Genomic DNA, 23935 nt, shown 5'->3' with positions numbered 1-23935 from the left:
GATGCCTCGTTCCTTAGTGGTCTGGTCACGTGATCCTGCCAGTGAACTTCGTCTGATTTTCCAAATTATTTTATCTCCTTCCTACAGCCTTAGATGGAAAGTGTCAGGGACATCAATCCAGACGATGTCTTATTGGGATTACGGAAGGCAGTGCATGTTTGCCCCATTGGGGCAGCTTCCAGAGTGGCATCATGATGATATTCCACGCTGGGCTGTAGAGTTGGAGTCGTGGAATAGGAGTTGGTGTTCATTTTGGGGGAGTCAGAGTTGGAGATGGTACAAAATGGACTGACTCCAACTCCTAAAATATACAATAAATTGGCTACAGTTGTACAGTACAGGATGTGCTATAAATATTTTCATGAGAATTTGGGAAAGTTATGAAATGTCCTATAAATGCCTTAGGATGATTGGTGCTGCCTCTACCCCAGGGACACCGGCTAATTGGCAAAACAATCTGGTTCCTTAACTGCAGTTCCTGACATAGATTCATCCATATAATTGTAATTGTGACTTGTACTGCATCTCAGACCATTTAAGTGAATGGAGATTATGGTTGAGATGCATTCACGTTTGTATGGCTATTACTGTGCTGGGTAAAAGGAATTCAAGACCCTTCTTTTTTTCTCCATGATGAGAAACCCAAAGGTGGGACCCCAAATGGTCAATGTAACATTCTATAAAAATCCTTTAACAGGTCAAACACTGAACATATATTACTCTTTATTGATTTTTATATTACCTTGAAATCACTAGGAACTTGAAGTTTCGGAGATGGGATCCCTAGGCCGTAATCTATCAAAACCATTGACATGATGGTAATGAACACAGCAAAGTCGCTGATGATTGAACGGACCTATATGGAAAACAAAAGGTAGAAAAAAATAATCTGTAGCTTAATGATTCCAACGGTTGTAAAAAAAATTACTAAAATTATACAAAAAAAATTAGATTAAGATAAAATATTTCACCAGGGGCAACCATGGGTCCATTGGTTAATATGTGATGCAGGGTCTGTACCTTTGTAGGGAAATATCTGCTGGTTTTGAATTGTTTCAAGGTTGATGAAAGTACGACGGTCGAAAAGAATAAGATGATTGACCAGAAGAGGACGTCGGGTACATAAGGGCCTTCATGACCACAGGCACTGCCCACAAAAACTCCTTTATATTCATGACATGCCTGTGAATATACAATTGAGTTTTACAATTACAACAGACATCTTATTACTGTAGTCTATTATTACCAGGGTTGCACACAGATTTTGTTAACCGGAAGTGGTTGGCATTGATGAATGGTGTGGTGGATCGTAAGGAAAATACAATACTGGTAGGATTTCATGTGGTACTCTGGAGGACACAGAAGACGGCCCCTGTGCAAGAACAATATAGGGGTCCTTTGCAGTCCGATAGCTCATCATAACACCAAATGACACCAGCTTTGGACGTGATAGTGGCCCCCATAACTCTTGGGTTGCATCAATAATATGTCTGCCCCTGATTTGTTATGAATAAGTATAGCAAGCTTATCCTAATTTATGGCTTTTATTTTGCTTGATCCATCTGTATGCAAATACTGTGAGACCACTGTTTGACAGTATTTATGCACAACTTAGCACTAGAATCATAGAATCATAGAATCGTAGAGTTGGAAGGGACCTCCTGGGCCATCTGGTCCAACCCCCTGCTCAAAGCAGGATTCGCTAAATCATCCCAGTCAGATGTCTGTCCAGCCTCTGTTTGAAGACTTCCATTGAAGGAGAACTCACCACTTCTCGTGGCAGCCTGTTCCACTCATTGATCACTCTAACTGTCAAAAAGTTTTTTCTAATATCTAATCTGTGTCTCTTCCCATTCAGTTTCATCCCATTGCTTCTAGTCTTTCCTTGTGCAAATGAGAATAAAGTTGATCCTTCTACAATGTGACAGCCCTTTAGATATTTGTAGACAGCTATTAAGTCTCCTCTCAGTCTTCTCTTTTGCAAACTAAACATTCCCAAATCCTGCAACCTTTCCTCATAAGACAGGGTTTGCAGACCGGTCACCATTCTGGTCGCTCTTTTCTGAACTTGCTCCAGTTTGTTGATGTCTTTTTTAAAATGTGGTGCCCAAAACTGGACACAATATTCCAGATGAGGTCTGACCAAAGAGGAGTAGAGGGAAATAATGACTTCACGTGATCTAGACTGTATGCTTCTGTTAATACATCCTAGAATTGCATTTGCCTTTTTTGCTGCTGCATCACACTGTTGACTCATATTCAGTCTGTGATCTATTAGTATACCCAAGTCTTTTTCACATGTGCTGTCACTTAGCCCTATTCCTCCCATTCTATATATGCTTTTTTCATTTTTATTGCCCAGATGTAGTACTTTGCATTTCTCCCTGTTAAAAACCATTCTGTTAGTTGCTGCCCACTTCTCCAGTTTATTTAAATCTTTTTGAATCCTCTCTCTCTCTTCTCTAGTATTAGCTATCCCTCCTAGCTTTGTGTCATCAGCAAATTTAATCAGTTTACCCTCAATTCCTTCATCTAAATCGTTGATAAAGATGTTGAACAATACAGGGCCCAGGACAGAGCCCTGTGGTACCCCACTTGAGACATTCTTCCAACTGGATGTGCAGCCATTTACGACCACTCTTTGGGTCCGATCACTAAGCCAGTTATGAATCCACCTAACAGTTGCCTTGTCCATTCCATACTTAGTCATTTTTTCAATAAGGATTGTATGAGAGACTTTGTCAAATGCTTTGCTGAAGTCAAGATATACTATATCTACAGCATTTCCTTGATCCACCCAATCAGTGATACCGTCATAGAAGGAAATTAAGTTAGTCTGACATGACTTATTAGTTAGAAACCCATGCTGACTCTGTTTAATCACTTCATTCTTATCCAGATATTGACATACATGTTGTTTAATAATTTGTTCAAAGATCTTTCCTGGTATAGAAGTCAGACTCACCGGCCTATAGTTGCCTGGGTCCACCTTCTTCCCCTTTTTGAAGATAGGAACAACATTTGCTCTTCTCCAGTCTTCTGGCACTTCTCCTGTTCTCCAAGAATTTTCAAAGATTATGGAGAGGGGTTCAAAAATTTCTTCTGCTATCTCCTTCAGTACTCTGGGGTGTAATTCATCTGGACCTGGAGACTTGAATTCATTTAGGTTAGCTAAGTGTTTCCTCACTATCTTTCTGTTTATAGATATCCTGGATTCTTCTATTCCCTTAATAGGACAGTGAATAACAGTTGATGTTGCATTTCCTTTCTGAGAGAAAACAGATGCAAAATAGGAATTTAAAAGTTCAGCCTTCTCAACATCCTGTCTTACCATTTCATCATTTTCATCCTGTAAAAATCCTATAGCATCTTTGACTTTTCTTTTACTTTTGACATATCCCCAAAATCCTTTATTATTGCTTTTGACATCTCTTGCAAGCCTCAGTTCATTTTCAGCTTTAGCTAATCTGATTTGTGCCCTGCAGGTTCTGCAGACAGCATTATATTCTTCTTTAGATATGCCTCCCTCTTTCCATTTTATAAACATTTTTTTCTTCCTTTTTAGCATGTGCTTAAGTTCTGTGTTCATCCATCCTGGTTTCCTTAAATGCTTCCTATTCTTCCCTCTTTTCGGAATTGTTAACAACTGTGCTTTGAGAATTTCATTTTTCAAGATTTCCCATCCTTCCTGGACATTTTTGTCTTTAAGGATATCCAGCCATTGGATCCCTCCAATTCTCTTTCTGAATCCCTTAAAATCTGCCTTTCTGAAATCTAACCTTGACGTCTGAGTCTTCACAGGTCTTCCACCTCTAGTAATCCAAAATTCTAAAATAGCATGGTCGCTACCTCCTAGGGTCCCAGCCACTTTTACCTCCTCAACCATTTCCTCCCTGTTTATAAGGATTAGATCCAAGGTAGCAGTTCCCCTTGTTTTCTCCCTTACCTTTTGGAAGATAAAGTTGTCAGCAAGAGAGGATAAGAATTTCCTTGACCTGTTAGTTTTGCCTGAGAGAGATTCCCAACAAATGTCTGGATAGTTGAAATCTCCCATGACAACTATGTCATATTTTTTGGAGAACTTGGCCATCTGATGCATAAAGAGTTCATCTATATCTTCGGCTTGCTCAGGCGGCCTGTAGTAAATGCCTACAATGGTGTCCTTTCCATTGTTCTGTCCTTGTATTCTTACCCAAACAGTTTCCACAGAACTCCCAGTCTCTGAAGCTTCAATCTCTGTGCAGATATACGCGTTTCGAACATACAATGCGACACCCCCTCCTCGTTTATCAAGTCTGTTTCTTGCAAATAAGTTGTATCCTTCTAGTCTTGTATTCCAATCATGTGTATTGTCCCACCAAGTTTCAGTGATTCCAATTACATCATATTTCTGTTCCTGTGTTAGTAGTTCCAATTCTCCTTGTTTGTTGCCCATGCTTTGTGCATTAGTATAGAAACATTTTAGTTTGTGATTGGTTTCTCTTTCTCCAATATTTTTATTAATTAGATTCTTTCGTCTTTGTTCTTCCTTTCCACTTCTAATAGCAGAGTTCTCAATAGCATTTGTCAGGTGTATGGCTTTTTCTGGTCTTTTGCTTCCCTTCCCATGTTGTTCTAGTTTAAAGCTCTCCTTACAAGTGTAGCAAGGCGACTTCCAAATACATGCTTTCCAGTCTTCGTAAGGTGCACCCCATCTCTAGCAAGTAGTCCATCGTATAAGTAGTTCACTCCGTGATCCAGAAATCCAAATCGTTGCTGACGGCACCATCGACGTAGCCAGTTGTTCACCTGCAGAATCTTATTCCACCTCCTTGTTCCAATTACTACATACACATTTGGTAGAGTAGACATCACTCCAACTCAAGAGTTTCTGGGATTCAGTTTTGGCTGATGAGATCAGAAGAAATACACCAGGAACATGTGATTTTCAACTATCTCCAAGGTTTGATGAAGAATCGAGACTATCTTTATGAGCTAATTGCTTTAAAAATATCCTATAGGCACTGTACGACAGTATTAGTCAGGCACTTAATGACATCGTACATCAACGTTACTAAAGGTCTGTTTCCGCCTGTTGACCCGGGGTACTAAATAGTTATTTGACAGCCTGTTTACACAGAGAGTCACTGCTTCAGATGTGCACTGAACAGAAGACATGCCCGGGTAAGTAGCAAACTTAAAAGTCAATATCGACCCTTTAACGAGCCGTGCCACATGACTTAGAATAAAATATAAACCAGAATCTCAATTTGCAGACACTCGCTTTGTGTTGTTTACCTTCCTCAGGGGTAGAATAATCCAAAATGCCTCTTCAAATAGGAAGAGGAATGTTACACTTCAGACCTCTCATACAGCCTAATCAGATCTCATGCTTTGCACTGAAGAGGGGCAACAACCCGAAATGTGTCTACAAATTAAGATTTGGTTTGACTCTTATCCTAAGGCATGCGCCAAGACTCATAAAAGGGTCGATATTAACTTTTAGGCTTGCTATTCCCAATAGGTGGCGATGGAGTTCAAGTCGTCATCCTCTTCAAAGAGGCAATTTGTATAATGAATTGAAAAAATAGACAAGCATGTGATTTCCAAGGTTTGACTGAGAGTTCAGTGCGCGTAGATTGTCATTGTTCTCGGCAGCATATGTTCTGTTCACACAATGCGCTGCTGAGAATGATATTTTGTGGAAACTGAAAGAACATTTATCTTGAAGAAAGAGCATTTTGCTTATTTGTCGGGTGATCAGCTGCCAAGACTATAGGAAAATGAGTAATCCTACGACTGCTCAATCACGATCACGGGTGCAGTCTAAATGCATCTCTCATGGGCGTACCCACCGAGGGGAGGGGGGCCAGCTAGAAGCAGGGGCGCGCACGCCCCATCATGATGAGGCCACAGGCCCGGATTGCTAATCTGCCCAAGCGGACATTTTCCCGCTGGGCTGCGATGTGTTGGTGACATGTGGGGCGGCAGCCGCTGGCTGGCGGCACCCGCTCTTCTGGCCGCTTGCCCGCTGATGCGGTCACCGGCCCGTTTTTCCTCCGCCATCCCTTTAAAGGGTGCGAGCAAAAGCATCAGTCGGTGGTGCTTGCGACGCACATAGGGGTTAAGAACGTCCTGACGTTATATGTTATACGCGCTCTGCTCTCACGCCCCTGGCTGCAGACCTTCAGCAGTTGGTTGTAAGCGCTGCAGCCTCAATGTATCAGGCATCAGGGAGTCCAGGCAGGACACACTCCCCACCTATGCGTTCCTGGTGCCTGCGGCCTACCTGCTGCAATCGTGTGGCGTTAGGCGTATCATCACATCAGTGACGCCGATCTCTCTGACCCAGAGACTCTGGGACTGGGTGAGTGAGAAAGCCAGAGTGTATAATAATAATAATAATAATCCCATGCCAGAAAGACGTTTAAAGTAAAATACATCAGCCCCAGCAGCCAGCACCTGTAATACAATGGGGTTGATATATATACAGGTGCTGGGCTGGGACTGGTGACATATACAGGTGCTGGGCTGGGGGTTGGGCTGGTGATGTATACAGGTGCTGGGCTGGGGAGTGGGCTGGTGACGTATACAGGTGCTGGGCTGGGGAGTGGGCTGGTGACGTATACAGGTGCTGGGCTGGGGGGTGGGCTGGTGACATATTGCCAAACTTTTGAAGCGTGATCACCGAACAATCAAGCGTTTCATGGCAAATAGCCAACAGGGTCGCAAGAAGGGTGTTGATTATAAAAGGCGCAAAATAACTGCCCATGAATTGAGGAAAATCAAGCGTCAAGCTGTCAAGATGCCATTTGCCACCAGTTTTGCCATATTTCAGAGCTGCAACGTTACCGGAGTATCAAAAAGCACAAGGTGTGCCATACTAATGGACATGGCCAAGGTAAGGAAGGCTGAAAAATGACCATCTTTGAACAAGAAACATAAGATAAAACCTCAAGACTGGGCCAAGAAATATCTTAAGACTGATTTTTCTAAGGTTTTATGGACTGATGAAATGAGAGTGACTTTTGATGGGCCAGATGGATGGGCCCGAGGCTGGATCAGTAAAGGGCAGAGAGCTCCACTCCGACTCAGACGCCAGCAAGGTGGAGGTGGGGTACTGGTATGGGCTGGTATCATCAAAGATGAACTTGTGGGACCTTTTCGGATTGAGGATGGAGTGAAGCTCAACTCCCAGACCTACTGCCAGTTTCTGGAAGACACCTTCTTCAAGCAGTGGTACAGGAAGAAGTCGGTATCATTCAGGAAAAACATGATTTTCATGCAGGACAATGCTCCGTCACATGCATCCAAATACTCCACAGTGTGGCTGGTCAGTAAAGGTCTAAAAGAAGAGAAAATATTGACATGGCCCCCTTGTTCACCTGATCTGAACCACATAGAGAACCTGTGGTCCCTCATAAAATGTGAGATCTGCAAGGAGGGAAAACATTACACCTCTGGGAACAGTGTCTGGGAGGCTGTGGTGGCTGCGGCACATTGCAATGTTGATCGTAAACAGATCAAGCAACTGACAGAATTTATGGATGGAAGGCTTTTGAGTGTCATCGTAAAGAAAGGTGGCTATATTGGTCACTGATTTTTTTTTTGTTATTGAATGTCAGAAATATTTATTTCTAAATTTTGTGTTGTTATATTGGTTTACCTGGTGAAAATAAACAAGTGAGATGGGTATATATTTGTTTTTTATTAAGTTGCCTAATAATTCTGCACAGTAATAGTTACCTGAAAAAACAGATATCCTTCTAAGATAGCCAAATCTAAAAAAAACCCACTCCAACTTCCAAAAATATTAAGCTTTGATATTTATGAGTCTTTTGGGTTGATTGAGAACATAGTTGTTGTTCAATAATAAAAAGAATCCCCTCGAATACAACTTGCCTAAAAATTCTGCACGCAGTGTACAGGTGCTGGGCTTGTGATGTATATACAGGTGCTGGGCTGGTGATGTATATACACGTGCTGGGCTGGAGATGTATATACACGTGCTGGGCTGGTGATGTATATACATGTGCTGGGCAGTTGATGTATATACATGTGCTGGGCAGTTGATGTATATACATATGCTGGGGCTGATGATGTATATACAGGTACTGGGCTTGTGATGTATATACAGGTACTGGGCTTGTGATGTATATACAGGTGCTGGGCTGGTGACGTATATACAGATACAGTTGAAAGTTTGACGCCAGGGGTTAGATGGGTTGCCGGTTACAGGGCTCCCCTGACTCATGAGCACCATAGCAGTCACATGGTCTGACCCTATGACTGAAACAACGCAAAATATTAAGGGATAAGGAACTCTTAGGAATCAGTAACCAGGTTCAACAGATGCAAAATCTGTATGTCCTACAGCTTTCTACATGCCTTTCAGGTGTACTACCTGTCCTTTCCCAGCCAGCAGCATGAGTCAGTGCCCCAGTATGAAATTGTACCATAAATGTATCACATGAGGCAATAGTTAAACCCCTTCTCGCACCTTGGTATGTACATCATACACAGAAACGTGTATGAAGCAAGCTCAGGAACTGAGCTCTGAACGACCATGGCTTCCACCCCCCTAGTTTTGATCCTGGATCCTGGGTACCACCTCTAGTCATTATATTGGATTATTAGATGGGTACTGTGTGACACTTACTTTTGGGGCACAGCGTAGTACTTTTATTTGGATGTGGCTATAGCAGGGTAAAAGCAGGCCAAAATTGGTTTGACTATCCCTACTAGGCAATCCAATTTTTGGGATCCCATTACCTGACACTTGGCTATCCCTACTAACCAACAATCCTCTCCTCCATCTTAGATGTCTAGATTTTCTAGGTTCATTTCTAATTTTCCCATTTAATCCCCTCCCGAAAAATCGTGCATCCAAATCATAGACAAGGAAATTATGGTTAAAAATTTACAGATAAGACTGATATGCTGATAGCACCCATCCATTAAATAGGAAGCAGAGCTTATGATAAGCACAGGAATTGAACATAAAAAAAAAATTATATTTCAATACATATCCTGAACAGCTGGAGAAAAAAAAATATTTTAGAGGAAATATGAGCTTTTGGAGACGTTTTAGAATAGTCTGACTGTGCCATCTGTCGCGCATCAGCAGAAATCCTCTTTGTTCTATGATGTGTATAAGTTGATTTTCTAAAATAAAAACACAAAAACATATTTTATTGGCGGGGCTTTAGCTTTATCTGAGAACGGATAGCCATAAAATGTCACGTATCAGATACTTGAGGATATTTTTTTTTTCCCCTATTTAAATCATAATTTTATTTGACAGAAAGGAGCTCACAAGATGGTAAACTTATTGGCTTTCACCCCCAAATGGAAATTTCACATAAACAACATCTTTTGAGAAATCACTAGATATTAAATGAAGGATTAAGGGGCAATTAACACTGGATCTTCCTTATTTTAACTACAATGCAGAGTCTTAATGGGAAAAATAAGAAAAATGAAAAAAAGAAATGACTTAAAGAGATCTTGGAGAAAACATCGAATTTTCAGCTAAGAATAGGAGTGAGGATTAGTTTTTCTGGGATCCCAATGAAGGTAACGTAGAGGCCGAAATTATAGGGAGGGCAAATGGGGCCATGGCGCCCTCTCTTCTTGAAGATTGATCAGTGACCCCATCTTTCTAACAAGAGAAAGGTGGCCAAGCAGTCAATTGTAGCCAAATTATGGTTCAATTTTATTTCCGTTAAGTACTTATAGACTCCTTGGCTGCTACAAGGTGTCAGCTGGGGTCCTAGTCCCTTTGCTGGTATGGAGGCTTCACCAATTGTAAAGTGGTTTCCTAACATAGTACCTTATCCCCTATCCATAGGATCGCTGATCACTTGGGGTCTTTCTGCTGGGACTCCTAGTGATCGTGAGAAGTTGGCCCTGCCTTGAAAAGGTTGACCACGCTCTCCTCCACTCTATTAATTTACTATGGAACTGTCGGAGAAAGCCGAGTACAGCAGTTGTTTTTTTTTTAACCTGTTCAACCTCTGCTCCATTCAGATGGGGTTCTGTAAAGCCCTGTTCTCCGGAGGAGTGTACGTTCCATCAGTTGAATCTCCAGGAACCAGCAAGTTATGCCCTGTCCTTGCCATAGGAGAGCAATGATGGAAGATTTTTACCTTTGTAGATAGGTCCATGAGAAAGACATGTCTTATTTTGAAAGAAAGAAGATTTGCATGGATATCCACAACTGAAATTAACTTGAAAAGTTAAAGGGGTTTTCTATATACTTTCAAATCTGATTGTTGGAGGTCTGACGCTTGGTGCTTTCAACAATCAGCGGTTAGAAGACGTTGGCATGCATCCTTCATTGTTTCCCAAAAACAACTCATTACTTTTAGCAACTGCTATACTTGGTATTACAGTGCACTTCTCATCTGTAATACCAAATACAGATGCTTGGTAATTAATAAAGCGGATCCCTTCAAACAGCTGATTGTCAGAAGTGTCAAGAGTTGACTCCAACCGATTTTTAAGGCTATGTGCCATCAATTTTAAAGAGGACTTGGTCATCTCTGCATTATTCCCAACGCTCCCATGACCAATATCTATCTATCTATATATACAGTTGTGCACAAAAGTTTACATAACCCAGCAGAATTTTTGCTTTCTTGCCCTTTTTACAGAGAATATGAATGATAACACCAAAACTTTTTCTCCCTCATGGTTAGTGGTTGGGTGAAGCCATTTATTGTCAAACTACTGTGTTTTCACTTTTTAAATCATAATGACCCTGATCAAAAGTTCACATACCCCATTTCTTAATACCGTGTGTTTCCCCCTCTAACATCAATGACAGCTTGAAGTCTTTTGTGGTAGTTGTGGCTGAGGTTCTTTATTTTCTCCGATGATAAAGCTGCCCACTCTTCTTGGCAAAAGCCTCCAGTTCCTGTAAATTCCTGGGCTGTCTAGCATGAACTGCGCGCTTGAGATCTCCCCAGAGAGTGGCTCAATGATATTGAGGTCAGGAGACTGAGAAGGCCACTCCAGAACCTTCACTTTGTTCTGCTGTAGCCAATGACAGGTCGACTTGGCCTTGTGTTTTGGATCGTGTCATGTTGGAACGTCCAAGTACGTCCCATGTGTAACTTACGGGCTGATGATTGCAAATTTACCTCCAGTATTTGCTGATAACTTGATGCATTAATCTTTCCTTCAACTTTGACCAAATTTCCTGTGCCTTTGTAGCTCACACATCCCCAAAACATCAGTGATCCACCTCCGTGCTTTACAGTAGGAATGGTGTTCCTTTCATCATAGGCCTTGTTGACCTCTCTCCAAATGTAAAGTTTATGGTTGTGGCCAAAAAGTTTCATTTTGGTCTCATCACTCCAAATTACTTTGTTCCAGAACTTTTGAGGCTTGTCTCTGAGCTCTTTTGCGTACTGTTGGTGAGATACTTTGTGGCAATTGCACAGTAATGGCTTTCTTCTGGCGACTCAACCATGCAGACCATTTTTCTTCAAGTGCCTCCTTAAAGTACATCTTGAAACAGCCACACCGCTAGTTTTCAGCGAGTCCAGTATTTCATCTGATGTTATTTGTGGGTTTTTCTTTGCATCCCAAACAATTTTCCTGGCATTTGTGGATGACATTTTTGTTGGTCTAGCTGACTGTGGTTTTGTTTTTACAGAGCCCCTGATTTTCCATGTGTTAATCACAGTTTGAATGCTGCTAACTGGCATGATCAATTCCTTGGATATCTTTTTGTATCCCTTTCTTGTTTTATACAGTTTAACTACCTTTTTCCATAGATCCGTTGACAATTCTTTTGCTTTCCTCATGACTCACAATTCAGAAACGTCAGTGGCTGGATGACAGATGCAAGAGTCTGTCTGGATCCCTGAAACTCACTCAGCTTTTATGCGCACACACTGATTACAAGCAAACAGGTCACAGATGAGGATGTTACTTTTAGTAGCCAGTCAAACCTATTTGTGTCATGTTATCAGGCCAAAATCAAATCACCAGGGTAAGTGAACTTTTGATCAGGGTCATTTGGATGTTTTAGGATGGCATTATGATTTAACAAGAGAAATCACAATAGTTTGACAATAAATCAATAAATAGCATATATATATATATATATATATATATAGAGAGAGAGAGAGAGAGAGAGAGAGCTATATATATATTTTTAATCCGCCATATGGATATGGGCCTTTTTATTTAGTGTTGATTTTTATGGTTTTCACTAAAGGGGCGTGGCTCGCTTTGTAATTAGTATTCAGACCACACACAAAGAATCATATGAGCCACATCCCCTTTATAAAGACCATTAAATTTAGCATTAAATAAAAAGGCCCATATTTTTGGAACCATATGGCAGATTTTTGAGAAACAAAAAAATTGTATAATCAGAGGAGCAGCAGGAATAAAATAATAGTAAACACTGGTTAATTCTGACCTGGTGATCAGTCTCCTTTAATCTCTAGAAACCCGTTAAGTTCACCTTGTAGACACAAATAACTGAAAATAAGATGCCGTGCTGTGGTTTTACAAGTTTTACAAACAAATAGGATGGGACTACAGCTAAACCTTCAGAATCTAAATTCACTTTTTAGCATAGAACATACAAAAACCTCTCCACTTACACTGACGGTCAGATTAGTCCAGGTTATGTCCGACGTGGTTATATTGGCTTCATCCCAATATTTCAGAGTCTCGTTAGTAGGGTTAGCGGGCTCCGCACAACTGCACCTGACAAAGACACAAGACCCAAACAAGATCTTTGGGAGACAGTTTGACCGAGGAAGCAGGAGTAAAAATCTGAACATTTTCCTGTACAGTATCTGAATTGGTTTCATCAAATAAAGCTTATCTAGTAAGAAAACTCTAACATTTGCTGCATTGTGACATATGCTATGCTTCCTTTATTTTGGATTTTCATTACTCCGGCACAAATAAGTAATCTCCATCTACTATAGGATGACCTTGTAATCACGCAACATATTTCCCAAAAGCAAATGATGAACTAATAATAAGTGCATTTCTAATTATCAAAACTGTAGAAAAAAAATATATTCTAAATGTGTTTTGATTATGTAAATTTACTAAAGTCTGAATTGAAAACCTGTGCAAGGATAGTAACTGATAAAAATTTATCGTTAAAGGGAATTAAACATGAGGTTTTTGCAGCCCCGTTGAAAAGCGGCATGATGCGGGGACAGAGAACCTGATTCCAGCAATATAGCACTTACTGGGCTGCTTGCAGCAGTTTTGATAAAAACACTTTTATCTGCTGTAGATATAGCATTTCTCTGAATACTGAGCTCTTTATAACCCCGCCCACACTGCTGATTGGCCGATTCCTGTGTACACTGTGCCAATCAGCAATGGGGGTGGGGTTATACAGAGCTTATGAATATGGAGGACTATCTGGCAGCAGGTTCACTAATCCTCTTCTGTTAATCTCCGGCTGATAAAACAGTGATTTTATTAAAAGTATAGTAAGCAGCACAGTAAGTGATACATTGCTGGAATCAGGGTCTCTGTCTCTACATTGTGCTGATCTCAGATTAGGAAGCACAAACCCGGTGATAGATTCTCATAATTCCCTTTAAAATCAGAAACTCCTCTAATGAATAAGACAACTTTTATATCTAGTGTAGGGGTAACTAATGAGGGCGCAAACAATTAGGCAACATGAATAACTAGTCTGCTCACGTATGATTTTATTGATGGTTTTGGTCGTATTGTTTTACATTTTCCCATTTCAGACTTTAATAAATCTTTTCTTTGTCAAATCATTCATTGAAATCAGTGGGAACAGGTCTGTGATTTGGGGGAGTACTTACTATAAGATCATATAAGAGCACTATGACTGATAGTCTTATATTACTGACTCCTAACCTCTCCCTGCCTCCTGAATTCAGAACTTTGAGGAAAAAGAGACTGTACTTACGAATACTGTGTTAGAAGTTCCAAATTATTATTCATGTTGATTGGATAGTTCTCACCTAGATGAATCAGCTTTTCTAAGGCCTCATAAATGAAAATGATGCAGATGAGAGCCGCAAATGCTTCCTCAGTAAACCGTGTAATGTAACACACCAGGGAACTGGCATCAGTGGCCACCAGGACTATGCAATTAAAAGCCGTCCACAGACCGATGCTTGCTCTGAGCGAGAGGTACGAAAGCCCATATTCCCTGCAGAAGGAGAGGTGGAACGAGAAACTGACTAAATACATAACAGAGAGATAATAGATAGATAGATAAATAACAGACAGATAGATAAACAGATAGATAGATAGACACGTAGATAGATAATGAGAGATAGATAGATCATAGATAATCAATAGATAGATGATAGATAGATAGATAGATAGATAGATAATAGATAGATAGAAGATAGATAGATTGACAGATAGAAATATAGATAATGAGAGATAGATAAATAGATAATAGATAGATATTGGATGGATGGACAGATAGATAATGATAGATATAGATAAAGTAGATAGATAGATAGATAAATAACAGACAGACAGACAGATAGATAGATAGATAGATAGATAGATAGATAGACAACAGACAGATAAATAGATAGATAGACACGTAGATAGATAATGAGAGATAGATAGATCATAGATAATCAATAGATAGATGATAGATAGATAGATAATAGATAGATAGAAGATAGATAGATTGATAGATAGAAAGATAGATAATGAGAGATAGATAAATAGATAATAGATAGATATTGGATGGATGGACAGATAGATAATGATAGATATAGATAAAGTAGATAGATAGACAAATAACAGACAGACAGACATAGATAGATAGATAGATAGATAGATAACAGACAGATAAATAGATAGATAGACACGTAGATAGATAATGAGAGATAGATAGATCATAGATAATCAATAGATAGATGATAGATAGATAGATAGATAGATAATAGATAGATAGAAGATAGATAGATTGATAGATAGAAAGATAGATAATGAGAGATAGATAAATAGATAATAGATAGATATTGGATGGATGGACAGATAGATAATGATAGATATAGATAAAGTAGATAGATAGATAAATAACACAGACAGACAGATAGATAGATAGATAGATAGATAGATAGATAGATAGATAGATAAATAGATAGATAACAGACAGATAGATAAATAGATAGATAGACACGTAGATAGATAATGAGAGATAGATAGATCATAGATAGATGATAGATAATAGATAGATAGATTGATAGAAAGATAGATAATGAGAGATAGATAAATAGATAATAGATAGATATTGGATGGATGGACAGATAGATAATGCTATAGATAAAGTAGATAGATAGATAGATAGACAGATAGATAATGATAGATAGATATTAGATAGATAGATAATGAGAGATAAATAGATAGATAACTATTAGATGGATGGATAGATAGATAATAGACAGATAGAAAGATACAAAGCAAAAAACGGGGAGACAGTACATAAATTCAAAAAGATGAACTTTAATGCCCAATGGCATGGCGACGTTTCGGATATGAAATCCTTTCACAAGCCCTTTTTGAATTTATGTGCTGTCTCCCCGTTTTTTGCTTCAAATCCAAAAGAGCAAATTGATTGCTGGTTGGGGAAGTGTGTACACTGGTAAGGTATTTTGGTGCTGTTCCAATTTTTTTTGCCTAAATAGATAGATAATAGATAGATAGATAGATAGATAGATAGATAGATAGATAGATAGATAGATAGATACTGTAAATATTGCAGACATTATATCAGTAAACTAGGTTTTATCACTTACTTGCAAAATTTGAAGAGAATCTTTTCAAACACCAGCACGGGTCCTGTACTTCCTAGGATGGTGAGAGGTTGTCCACCGAACAGGGAGAATGCGATCCCCGTCATCGAGGCTCCAAACAAAGATTCGATTGCACTCTAGGCAGTAGAATAAAGCACAGATGGGTCCATTGCTCCACTCGATAAACTAAACAATGAATGTAAGTAAGAATACCATACGCTATGATTGTATGGGGTACAACACCTACTATACGTCCTTCAGTTGCCTCTCCGAGAAGACCACCAAACGTGATAACAGGGGACATGCATGCACAATACAGGAACAGAAATGAAGCTAAACATTGCAGGCTAAAAGCGTCCCTGAAGTCACTCCAGAAGAAAGGAGCCTTCCTCTTGACATCTAGGATCAAGCCGCCAAAAAACCTGGAAAGGAGAAACAATACAAATGTGCTGAATGGACTAAAAAGACTTCCAAGAGAGTGTCCGGAATCAGAAAGACATGTCTGCTTCCCCTCTCAAGCACTGCCACACCTGTCTACGGACATGCCAGGTACTGAAGCTCAGTTCCAATAAATATAAATACACCTTGAGCTGCAATACCACAGACAACCTATGGACAGGCATGGCAGTGTTTTTGGATGAGAGCTCCACACTCAGTTTTGGGCTCGACATCGGAGACACCTTCCTGTGCCAGAACATGAACATACCGGTGTTTGAAGGGAGCTGACTAATTGGCTCATTTCAACAGATGAACCAACCACTGTCTTTGACAACTCTGATAAAAGGACAGAGAAGGAGTTAGATATTAAAGAGTTTCAGCCTGGCAGCCAGCCCCCTTCACACATTGCACTGATGAAGTTCCCGTCGCAGGAAACTTTCTCCTGCACAAGACCCAATGTGGAAGTGGAGCTTGGGATGGTGGAGAAGCGCTAACCACCACTAGACATCGGAACATTCATCATGTGCTGCTTAAAGGGGTTATCTATGACTTCAATATTGGTGGTCTACTCTCAGGGGTTGTGCAGACACCCATATTTTTGGTCAGAGTGCGATCAGACAAAACATTGTACCAATGTTATTCTATGGGGCAGTGCACATATCCGATCCTTTCTGCAGACAAAGTTTTCATCTGTAAATCGGATCTCACTCGGCCATGCAAGTCAAGGAGTCCATGGCACAAATCGGACTACACTCGGATGACATCTGAGTGCAGTCTGATTTTCACGGACCGACAGAAGGGAGAAGAAGGAGAAATATTTTTTTCCATCTTCTCCTCAACCGAGAAAATCGGATCACACTGTTATCAAACTCTGATCAGTGTTTGATCAGAGTTTCATTTGCATAATTGGACTGATTTTCTTGGATGAGAGAAATACGGTCATGTGACCCTAGCCTCAGGACAAGCCATCATTGCCAGATCAGTGAGGGCCGACATCTGGCACCCCCATTAGTCATTTGCTTACAGCCAGGTCCAGTGGTGTCCAAAAATAAAACACCAAACCTCCATAGACTGTGTAGCTGCCATTCTTGGGTATAACTGATCGGTGGACTGATCCGATATTAATAAATTATTCCAAGGATAAGTCATCAATATCAAAGTCCTGGGCCAGCCCCTAAAGCCTTTAGAAATGCATTTTTTTTGAGTGCGGGAGAAATCTGGAGCACATACTTGTTGAATGCTGGGAGAGTATGTAAAAAAAAAAAATATTTCATGACCCTGATACAATGACGGCATCTGTACCATGAACGGAGCTGCCCCAAATAATTGATAATGAAATAAAACCAACCTTCCAGTCCTTTGTAGCTCAGGTCCGCTGTGACCCCCATGTTCTTCTGACTCTCCTAATGACGCTGTCCCATTGGGCACTCCCGGGGTTTTTCTTTTTTCCTAAATGTAATTGCAAAATGATAGGTTTCATTTATTGAAAGACCACTTTAGCCTGAAGCCCTCCATACACATTAGATTATTGTTAGCCGAATCTGCCAAATTCAGTGTGACTGGCCCCATGTCAATAGGGGGGTATCCAAACTTTCCCCAACAGATGATCTCAGGGGAGCAAAGAATCTGGCCTGTTGAATTACAATGACAGATCCTTTTGTTCCAGCCTGATATGAGCCGCCACCAGAAATGTCTGGCTGACATTTAATGCCTCCTTTAATATTAGATAGCTGTTGGCCAAACAATCATTCAACAACTACCTCTCCAATACACATGAATGCTCGGTTTGGCTTAAGCGCTCCAGTGTTTGCAATGAAAAATGGCGGCCAGACTCTCCTAGTGGTGGCTTATCTGCAGGTGGCGCAAAAGGATCGGCCATTGGAATTCCAACCTGCTAATCCTTCTCCCGCCACAATATCATCGGTTGCGAGGCCAACCACACACATTAGATTTCTGGCTGACCCTGCAACTCTCATGAATATATGAATTCTCATCCAAGCCACTTGTACATGTGTATGGTGGGTGGGGGGGTTAAAGGTGTTAGGAGAGACCACTATTTAAGCCAAGAGTGTCAGAGCCTAAGGGACTTTGCTTCACAAAAATGTGTACAGAGTTTTTACTATAGATGATAGAAAAAGGGAAACTTTTGCCTTTAAATGTAAAAATATAGGATCCTGAATGCCTCTGATTTCATAAGGGAGTGCCCTGCTCCACTGAGTGCCATATAATGGAGGCATTCTCCTATAGAAGCTGTGTATTACGTTGTGGAGAATATCTCCATAATATGGTGGCAGCATTAGGCACCACACAAAGTTCCTACCATTTCATAGTACGGCACGATGCCATGATGACTTATACACCAATAGTCTATGACGCTGAATACATTTTCCATTTCTCTTTGGATTTTTAACTCCAATTTCACTTCACAGAATACCACCTGCTTGTCACACAAATAGCACAGAGGGCAGAAATCACAGCTGTGTTACAAAAGTCCCTGAATCCTAACAGTTCAAGGGCTCAGGAATAAAAGTTATAGCAACTATGCTCATTCAATGATAATTACTATTATATGACCATTAGTTAACAGTACCTTAAAAAAAAAACACCACAAAGCAAAAAAAGAGGAACCAGCTATGATCCATGTCTAAGAACTCAACAGAATGACTGTTCAAACCAATCAAAGGCTGTCACGAGTGAGTCACGTCCTCCTGGGAGATTCGGGGATAGAAAATCACTGCGTATTATGAATCACATAGCTTCCATTGGTGCTGCAGAGGTTAGCAGCCCTTTCTATGCAGGTTAGAAATTTGCAACTCCATCTCACAGCTGTTCCTGACCTGGTCATTTCCTCTCCCTATAAAATCTGTCCAGACCTTCTCTTCCTCGCCAGTGAAAGTTTTACTTCCTAGCTTCTGGGAGTCTTCGTGCTGAGTTGAAGATTGTTGTTGTTGCTGCGGGAGATTGTTGAATGCTGTTTTTGGGTGTTTGCTTTCCTCATTGTCCTATTCCCATTTGGTTTGTACATTCCTAAACTTCCCTATGTACCTCTCTACCTTTGGTGAGTGTTTTACATGTTAGTTGCTTTTAGATATTCCTGTCTGCCTTAAGTGTTTATACACTAGCATTTCTGTTTCAGGCCTACTGGGGAAGGAGAAGGGACAGCTTAGGATATAACAGGAGAACAGTAAGGCTGGTGGCCCAAATCGCCACACAATTAGAGGTATCTTTGTGGAGCAGGGATAGTTAAGGTCCCAACCCCAGGGACTTTTTAGGGCCTCTTTCCCTATTTATAAACAGTCACAATGTGACACAGGCACTTGGTGCATCCTCGGGGTACCAACATCCCACCTACTTTTTCCCATCTATCTCCAACCCCATCTGGAGCATGTAATGTCAGAGGAAGGATTTTTGCTGAAAATACACCTTCACATTCACCCCATAGTGAACCAATGACTATGGCTAGCTGGGGACCATCCAGTAGTCATCCATAGTGGTCAAGTTTCTAAATTCTGAGCCCTCGTATGCTTCCCATGCCTTCAAGATGTACTGGTAGATAGAACTAATGTTTAACCTTTTACGTTTTCCTACCAGCAGACGGAAAAAATGTTATTACTTTTGCCCCATGTAAAATCCTTGGGGTTCCAAAGGGTCAAAGTTTAGGGCTATTTGATAAAATATTAAGATTTTGAGCCTTGGTTTATCTAAATGCTTGAAAAGAAATAGGGATAAGAAGAGAACGGTGTAACTCACTTGTGATGGGACATTTTTTGGTGGTTCAATGCGAATCGATGGATCCCATTCTCCTGGAGGAAGAACTGTAACTTGGTCCAGAAATTCATCTATTCCAGAGACCAAATCATTCCGATCTTTAGCTTTGTACGCAACATCATGAAATACCTGTTACAGAAAACAGAAAAGACTGCATTAGCAATCAGAATAGCTGGATAGCAAATAAAATATTCAACATCAATGGTAATAAGGAATGGCTTAGTAATCATATGGCGCCTCTACTGTAGGGTTCCTATAAATTGGGGTATCTATGGGAGTACTGTAGCAATTCCAGCAGCTGCCTGAAAACTCTAATACTGGACTATGGTTGTTGTAACTTATTAAGTAACCTTATTAGCAAATAATAAACAGTGAATAACACAATATTCAGGTTTGTTGGTTGGTCATGACAAAAGTTGCTTGAGATCTGATGGAAGAAGCTCCCAGTCAAAAGACATCTATCTAGAGTCAAGCCAGGTACGGACTGGGGCCAAAATTCAGCCCTGGCATTTGATATCACACAGGCCCATGTTGTCCCCATCCCCAAGTACCAGATGGGGATATATTACTAATATTACCCTGGATTGGAGTAAAGGAAGATTTACAACAAGACCAATATTTCTACTGATACCCGTGGAAGGCTGGGGTAAGTGACGGAGTCAGCAACTTTGTGCTCCATCACAACTCTTAACAGTATGGGTGTCTTTATAACACCAATTCTGTTAACAATGTAGCAGACGAAGTGGCCCACAACCAGACAGAGGCCCTTCTGGCATTTGCCAGACTTGCCAGATGGCCAGTCCGGCCCTGAGTCGAGCAAAAAGAATCAAGTGTGAACTTCCTCGGCAGGCACTTGAATGCCAGCTTCCTTGTCTCTATTTTTTGTTGCAATGCATGTTATGACTGTCATGGTATGACTGTGGAATATCAAATGGGCTCCTATACTGTTACTTAGGCTAGGGGTCCCTAGCTATCCTTGTCCCAAGGATTAACCCCTGTTGGTGGGGACAACTGGGTCTCGTTCCTCACTATGCTCCTAAATAGCACTAATCTGTTAAATGTATGGGGTGAACACAAGCAAGACAAATAGGGCAAAACAGAAGCATTCACATAGCACTCTCACAGGGAAAAACACTAAAGAACAAACGTGTAAAGCCCGAGAAGCAACAAAGTAACATAAAGACATCAAGGGAAAAGGAAACACTGCTCGCAACATCTATGGAATAACCACCGGTCAATCAGGCTGTGTCCACCTCTCCAAACCAGGAAAGACTGACTATAGCTGGCATTTCCTGCATAGCAAAGCCATCATATATAGAAGGAGACAAGACATGTCTGATTCTCCCACAGCATGTGACTAACTGAGATTCTGACTCTGATGCTTCCATGTCAGTTGGTGATACTTGCAAAAACCTGCTTGTGTCAATGACATTGTGTGAAGCCTACTCGATTAGTAATCGCAAGAGGAGCCGGGATTTCAGCAATCGGGCGCCATGAAGAAGTTCACATGAAGCACCAAAGTGGCTGTCGATTCAAGATCCTGCAACCTTTTTTTTTGCTCAACTCTACTTACTGTTTTCCTCTATTGGAAGGAACCAGGTAAGTTAGATGTCAGCTGCCAAGAAAGTTCTTCACAAATGATATTGGCTTGGCTAAAACATAAACCAAATCAACACTCAACTGTGATAGGCACTAAGTCAAGTGGGCGAAGTGAAACTCTACTGGGTATACTGTGCAGGTCAAGGAGGTGGGGGGTTTGAGGTCACATATGCTATTTCTTTTTTTCCATAGAGATTTTTGAAATGGCACAAGGACCGATTCCGGTAAGATAAGAAAGTACAGATTTTGGCCTCTTTTTAACGTTCTGTGTGTTTCCAATATGAGATTAAGGAATTTAATAGAGAAGAAACAAGAAATTGCCACTTTAGAAAATTAAGCTCAGGTTATAATATAGATGCAAAACACAATTACAGAGTTTAATACCAAGCACTGAATAGGCAGACTGACAAAAGAGACCCAGAGTCACAAACTAAATTTATCCATCCTTCTCCATGACAATTAGTTACAGTTTTCAAGCTCGGTATTCACAGCGCCATTCTCCAGTGGATTTGGGAATATGCTGCTTCAATGTGCTTGTCATTCATTATTAATGAGAATCATTCTTAACCTATTTACTGCAGGGTACATTGTATCTGCAGAATGAGTCATTTTTTTCCATTAAGAGCTGGCAAACTAGATTCTCTGTGTTCTCACATGCCCTTATATCCAATCATATGCAGATCTAGCAGAACTATAATTGTCATTCGGCACATCTCAAATCAGCCGAATATACAGATGTGTCCCTTTCAGGATTGGACTGGCCCATAGGCGAACAGGTGAATCTCCTGGTGGGCCCACACACCCATAGATCAGCAGTGTTTGGCACAGAACACTTAGCTAAGCAAGTACAGACAAGGGCAGCACCTCATCACTCATTTAACAAACTACACAGTTTATTATTATATAGACGCATAGGCAAATTTGTGAACAAGGGTCAGGTAGTACGGCATGTAGCTAAACGGGAGTCCCCAGAATCAATCTCACAGGTGGGCCCTTGACACCCCAGTCCAAAGATGGTCCTTTTCCTTGAATTACGTTAAGGACTCTCATGAAAGAAGCTGAGCGCATTATCATGGCATTATAGCGAAACCTCTGATAGGCTGCGATTTCCATTACTTCCACTGGGTAGTCACATAGACATCTCACAGCAGAGTATCACAAAATCCTGTTTTTTTTTGTTTGTTTGTTTTAAAGCTTGACATCTTGCTCTTTCTTCTTGACTAGTGATGAGCGAGTATACTTGTTACTCGAGTTTTCTGAGCATGCTCGAGTGTTCGAGTATTTTGGATGTTCTCTCAGATTTAGTTTGTGTCGCCGCAGCTGCATGATTTGCGGCTGCTAGACAGCCTGAATACATGTGGGGATTTCCTAACAAACAGGCAATCCCTGCATGTATTAAGGCTGTCTAGCAGCTGCAAATCAGGCAGCTCCGGGGACTGAAACAATCTCAGAGCACGCCCAAAATACTCGGAGGACATCCGAGCATGCTCAGAAAACTCGAGTAAGGAGTATACTCGCTCATCACTATTCTTGACATATGTTGCGCCAAGAGAAAAGATAACAAAGGACACATTTGTATGAAAGAACCTATATTTTGTTCCATTAAAGAAATAGTCTTGGTAGTGAGAATTTGTAGAGGTTAGGCTAGTTTCACACTAGCGTATTTTACATACAGCGCACGGCGTCGCTAAGCCCCGCCCCCTGCCCACCCCGTCCGGTCATCTCCTCCTACTATCGCAAACGGCTGCATGCGATCTGCGCACCCTATCTTTAGCATAGGGTGCGCAGACCGTGCGCTGGCCGTGCACTAGTAGGATTTTTGCGTGCGCTGCGCACTTTTGAAGGTGCGCCGAGTGCGCAAAAATGCAACATGGTGCGTTTGGCGCACACTAGAGCACCTTCAAAAGTGCGCAGCGCACGCAAAAATTCTACTAGCGCACGGCCAGCGCACGGTCTGCGCACCCTATGCTAAAGATAGGGTGTGCAGATCGAATGCAGGCGTGTGCGATAGTAGGAGGATATGACCGGACGGGGAGGGCAGGGGGTGGGGCTTATCGGCGCCGTGCGCTGTATGTAAAATACGCTAGTGTGAAACTAGCCTTACTCACCTAATACCTTAATCACAACGCATTAAGACTTTTATGTTTATTTTTTTATTTGAAAGGGTTGTCTAAACACTATGTTTGTCCATACTGTGCATTTGGACATGTAGACATCTTAGAGCAGGATCTCCCATTCAGGATCCAACTCCATTACGCAGAGAGACTCTAAACAAATCTGGCTTTACACATGGGAAAGCTGTCAGGAAAATGTTCGTTCAACAGACAGCTATCCCCGAGTCGACCATACACAGGAGTGCTTGA

At 41.0% G+C, this 23935-nt stretch overlaps 1 protein-coding gene across 3 annotated transcripts in view; it reads right to left on the bottom strand.

Annotated features, from left to right (window-relative positions):
- SLC4A10 (solute carrier family 4 member 10) overlaps positions 1-23935 on the bottom strand; it is a 273046-nt gene that overhangs the window by 31580 nt on the left and 217531 nt on the right. For all 3 annotated transcript variants that reach the window (XM_073545734.1, XM_073545735.1, XM_073545736.1), the window contains exons 10-17: positions 19956-20102; positions 17554-17654; positions 16015-16189; positions 15771-15904; positions 13913-14158; positions 12603-12708; positions 1021-1182; positions 743-856 (exon numbers count right to left, since the gene is read on the bottom strand). In XM_073545734.1, the coding sequence (XP_073401835.1) occupies positions 743-856; positions 1021-1182; positions 12603-12708; positions 13913-14158; positions 15771-15904; positions 16015-16189; positions 17554-17654; positions 19956-20102 (1185 nt within the window). The remainder of the gene's footprint in view (positions 1-742; positions 857-1020; positions 1183-12602; positions 12709-13912; positions 14159-15770; positions 15905-16014; positions 16190-17553; positions 17655-19955; positions 20103-23935) is intronic.

Source organism: Dendrobates tinctorius, unplaced genomic scaffold (genome assembly GCF_039654945.1).
Source record: "Dendrobates tinctorius isolate UK_male_01 unplaced genomic scaffold, ASM3965494v1 ptg000143l, whole genome shotgun sequence".
Taxonomy (NCBI): Eukaryota; Metazoa; Chordata; class Amphibia; order Anura; family Dendrobatidae; genus Dendrobates; species Dendrobates tinctorius.
This window is presented reverse-complemented; position numbering and strand designations above follow the sequence as displayed.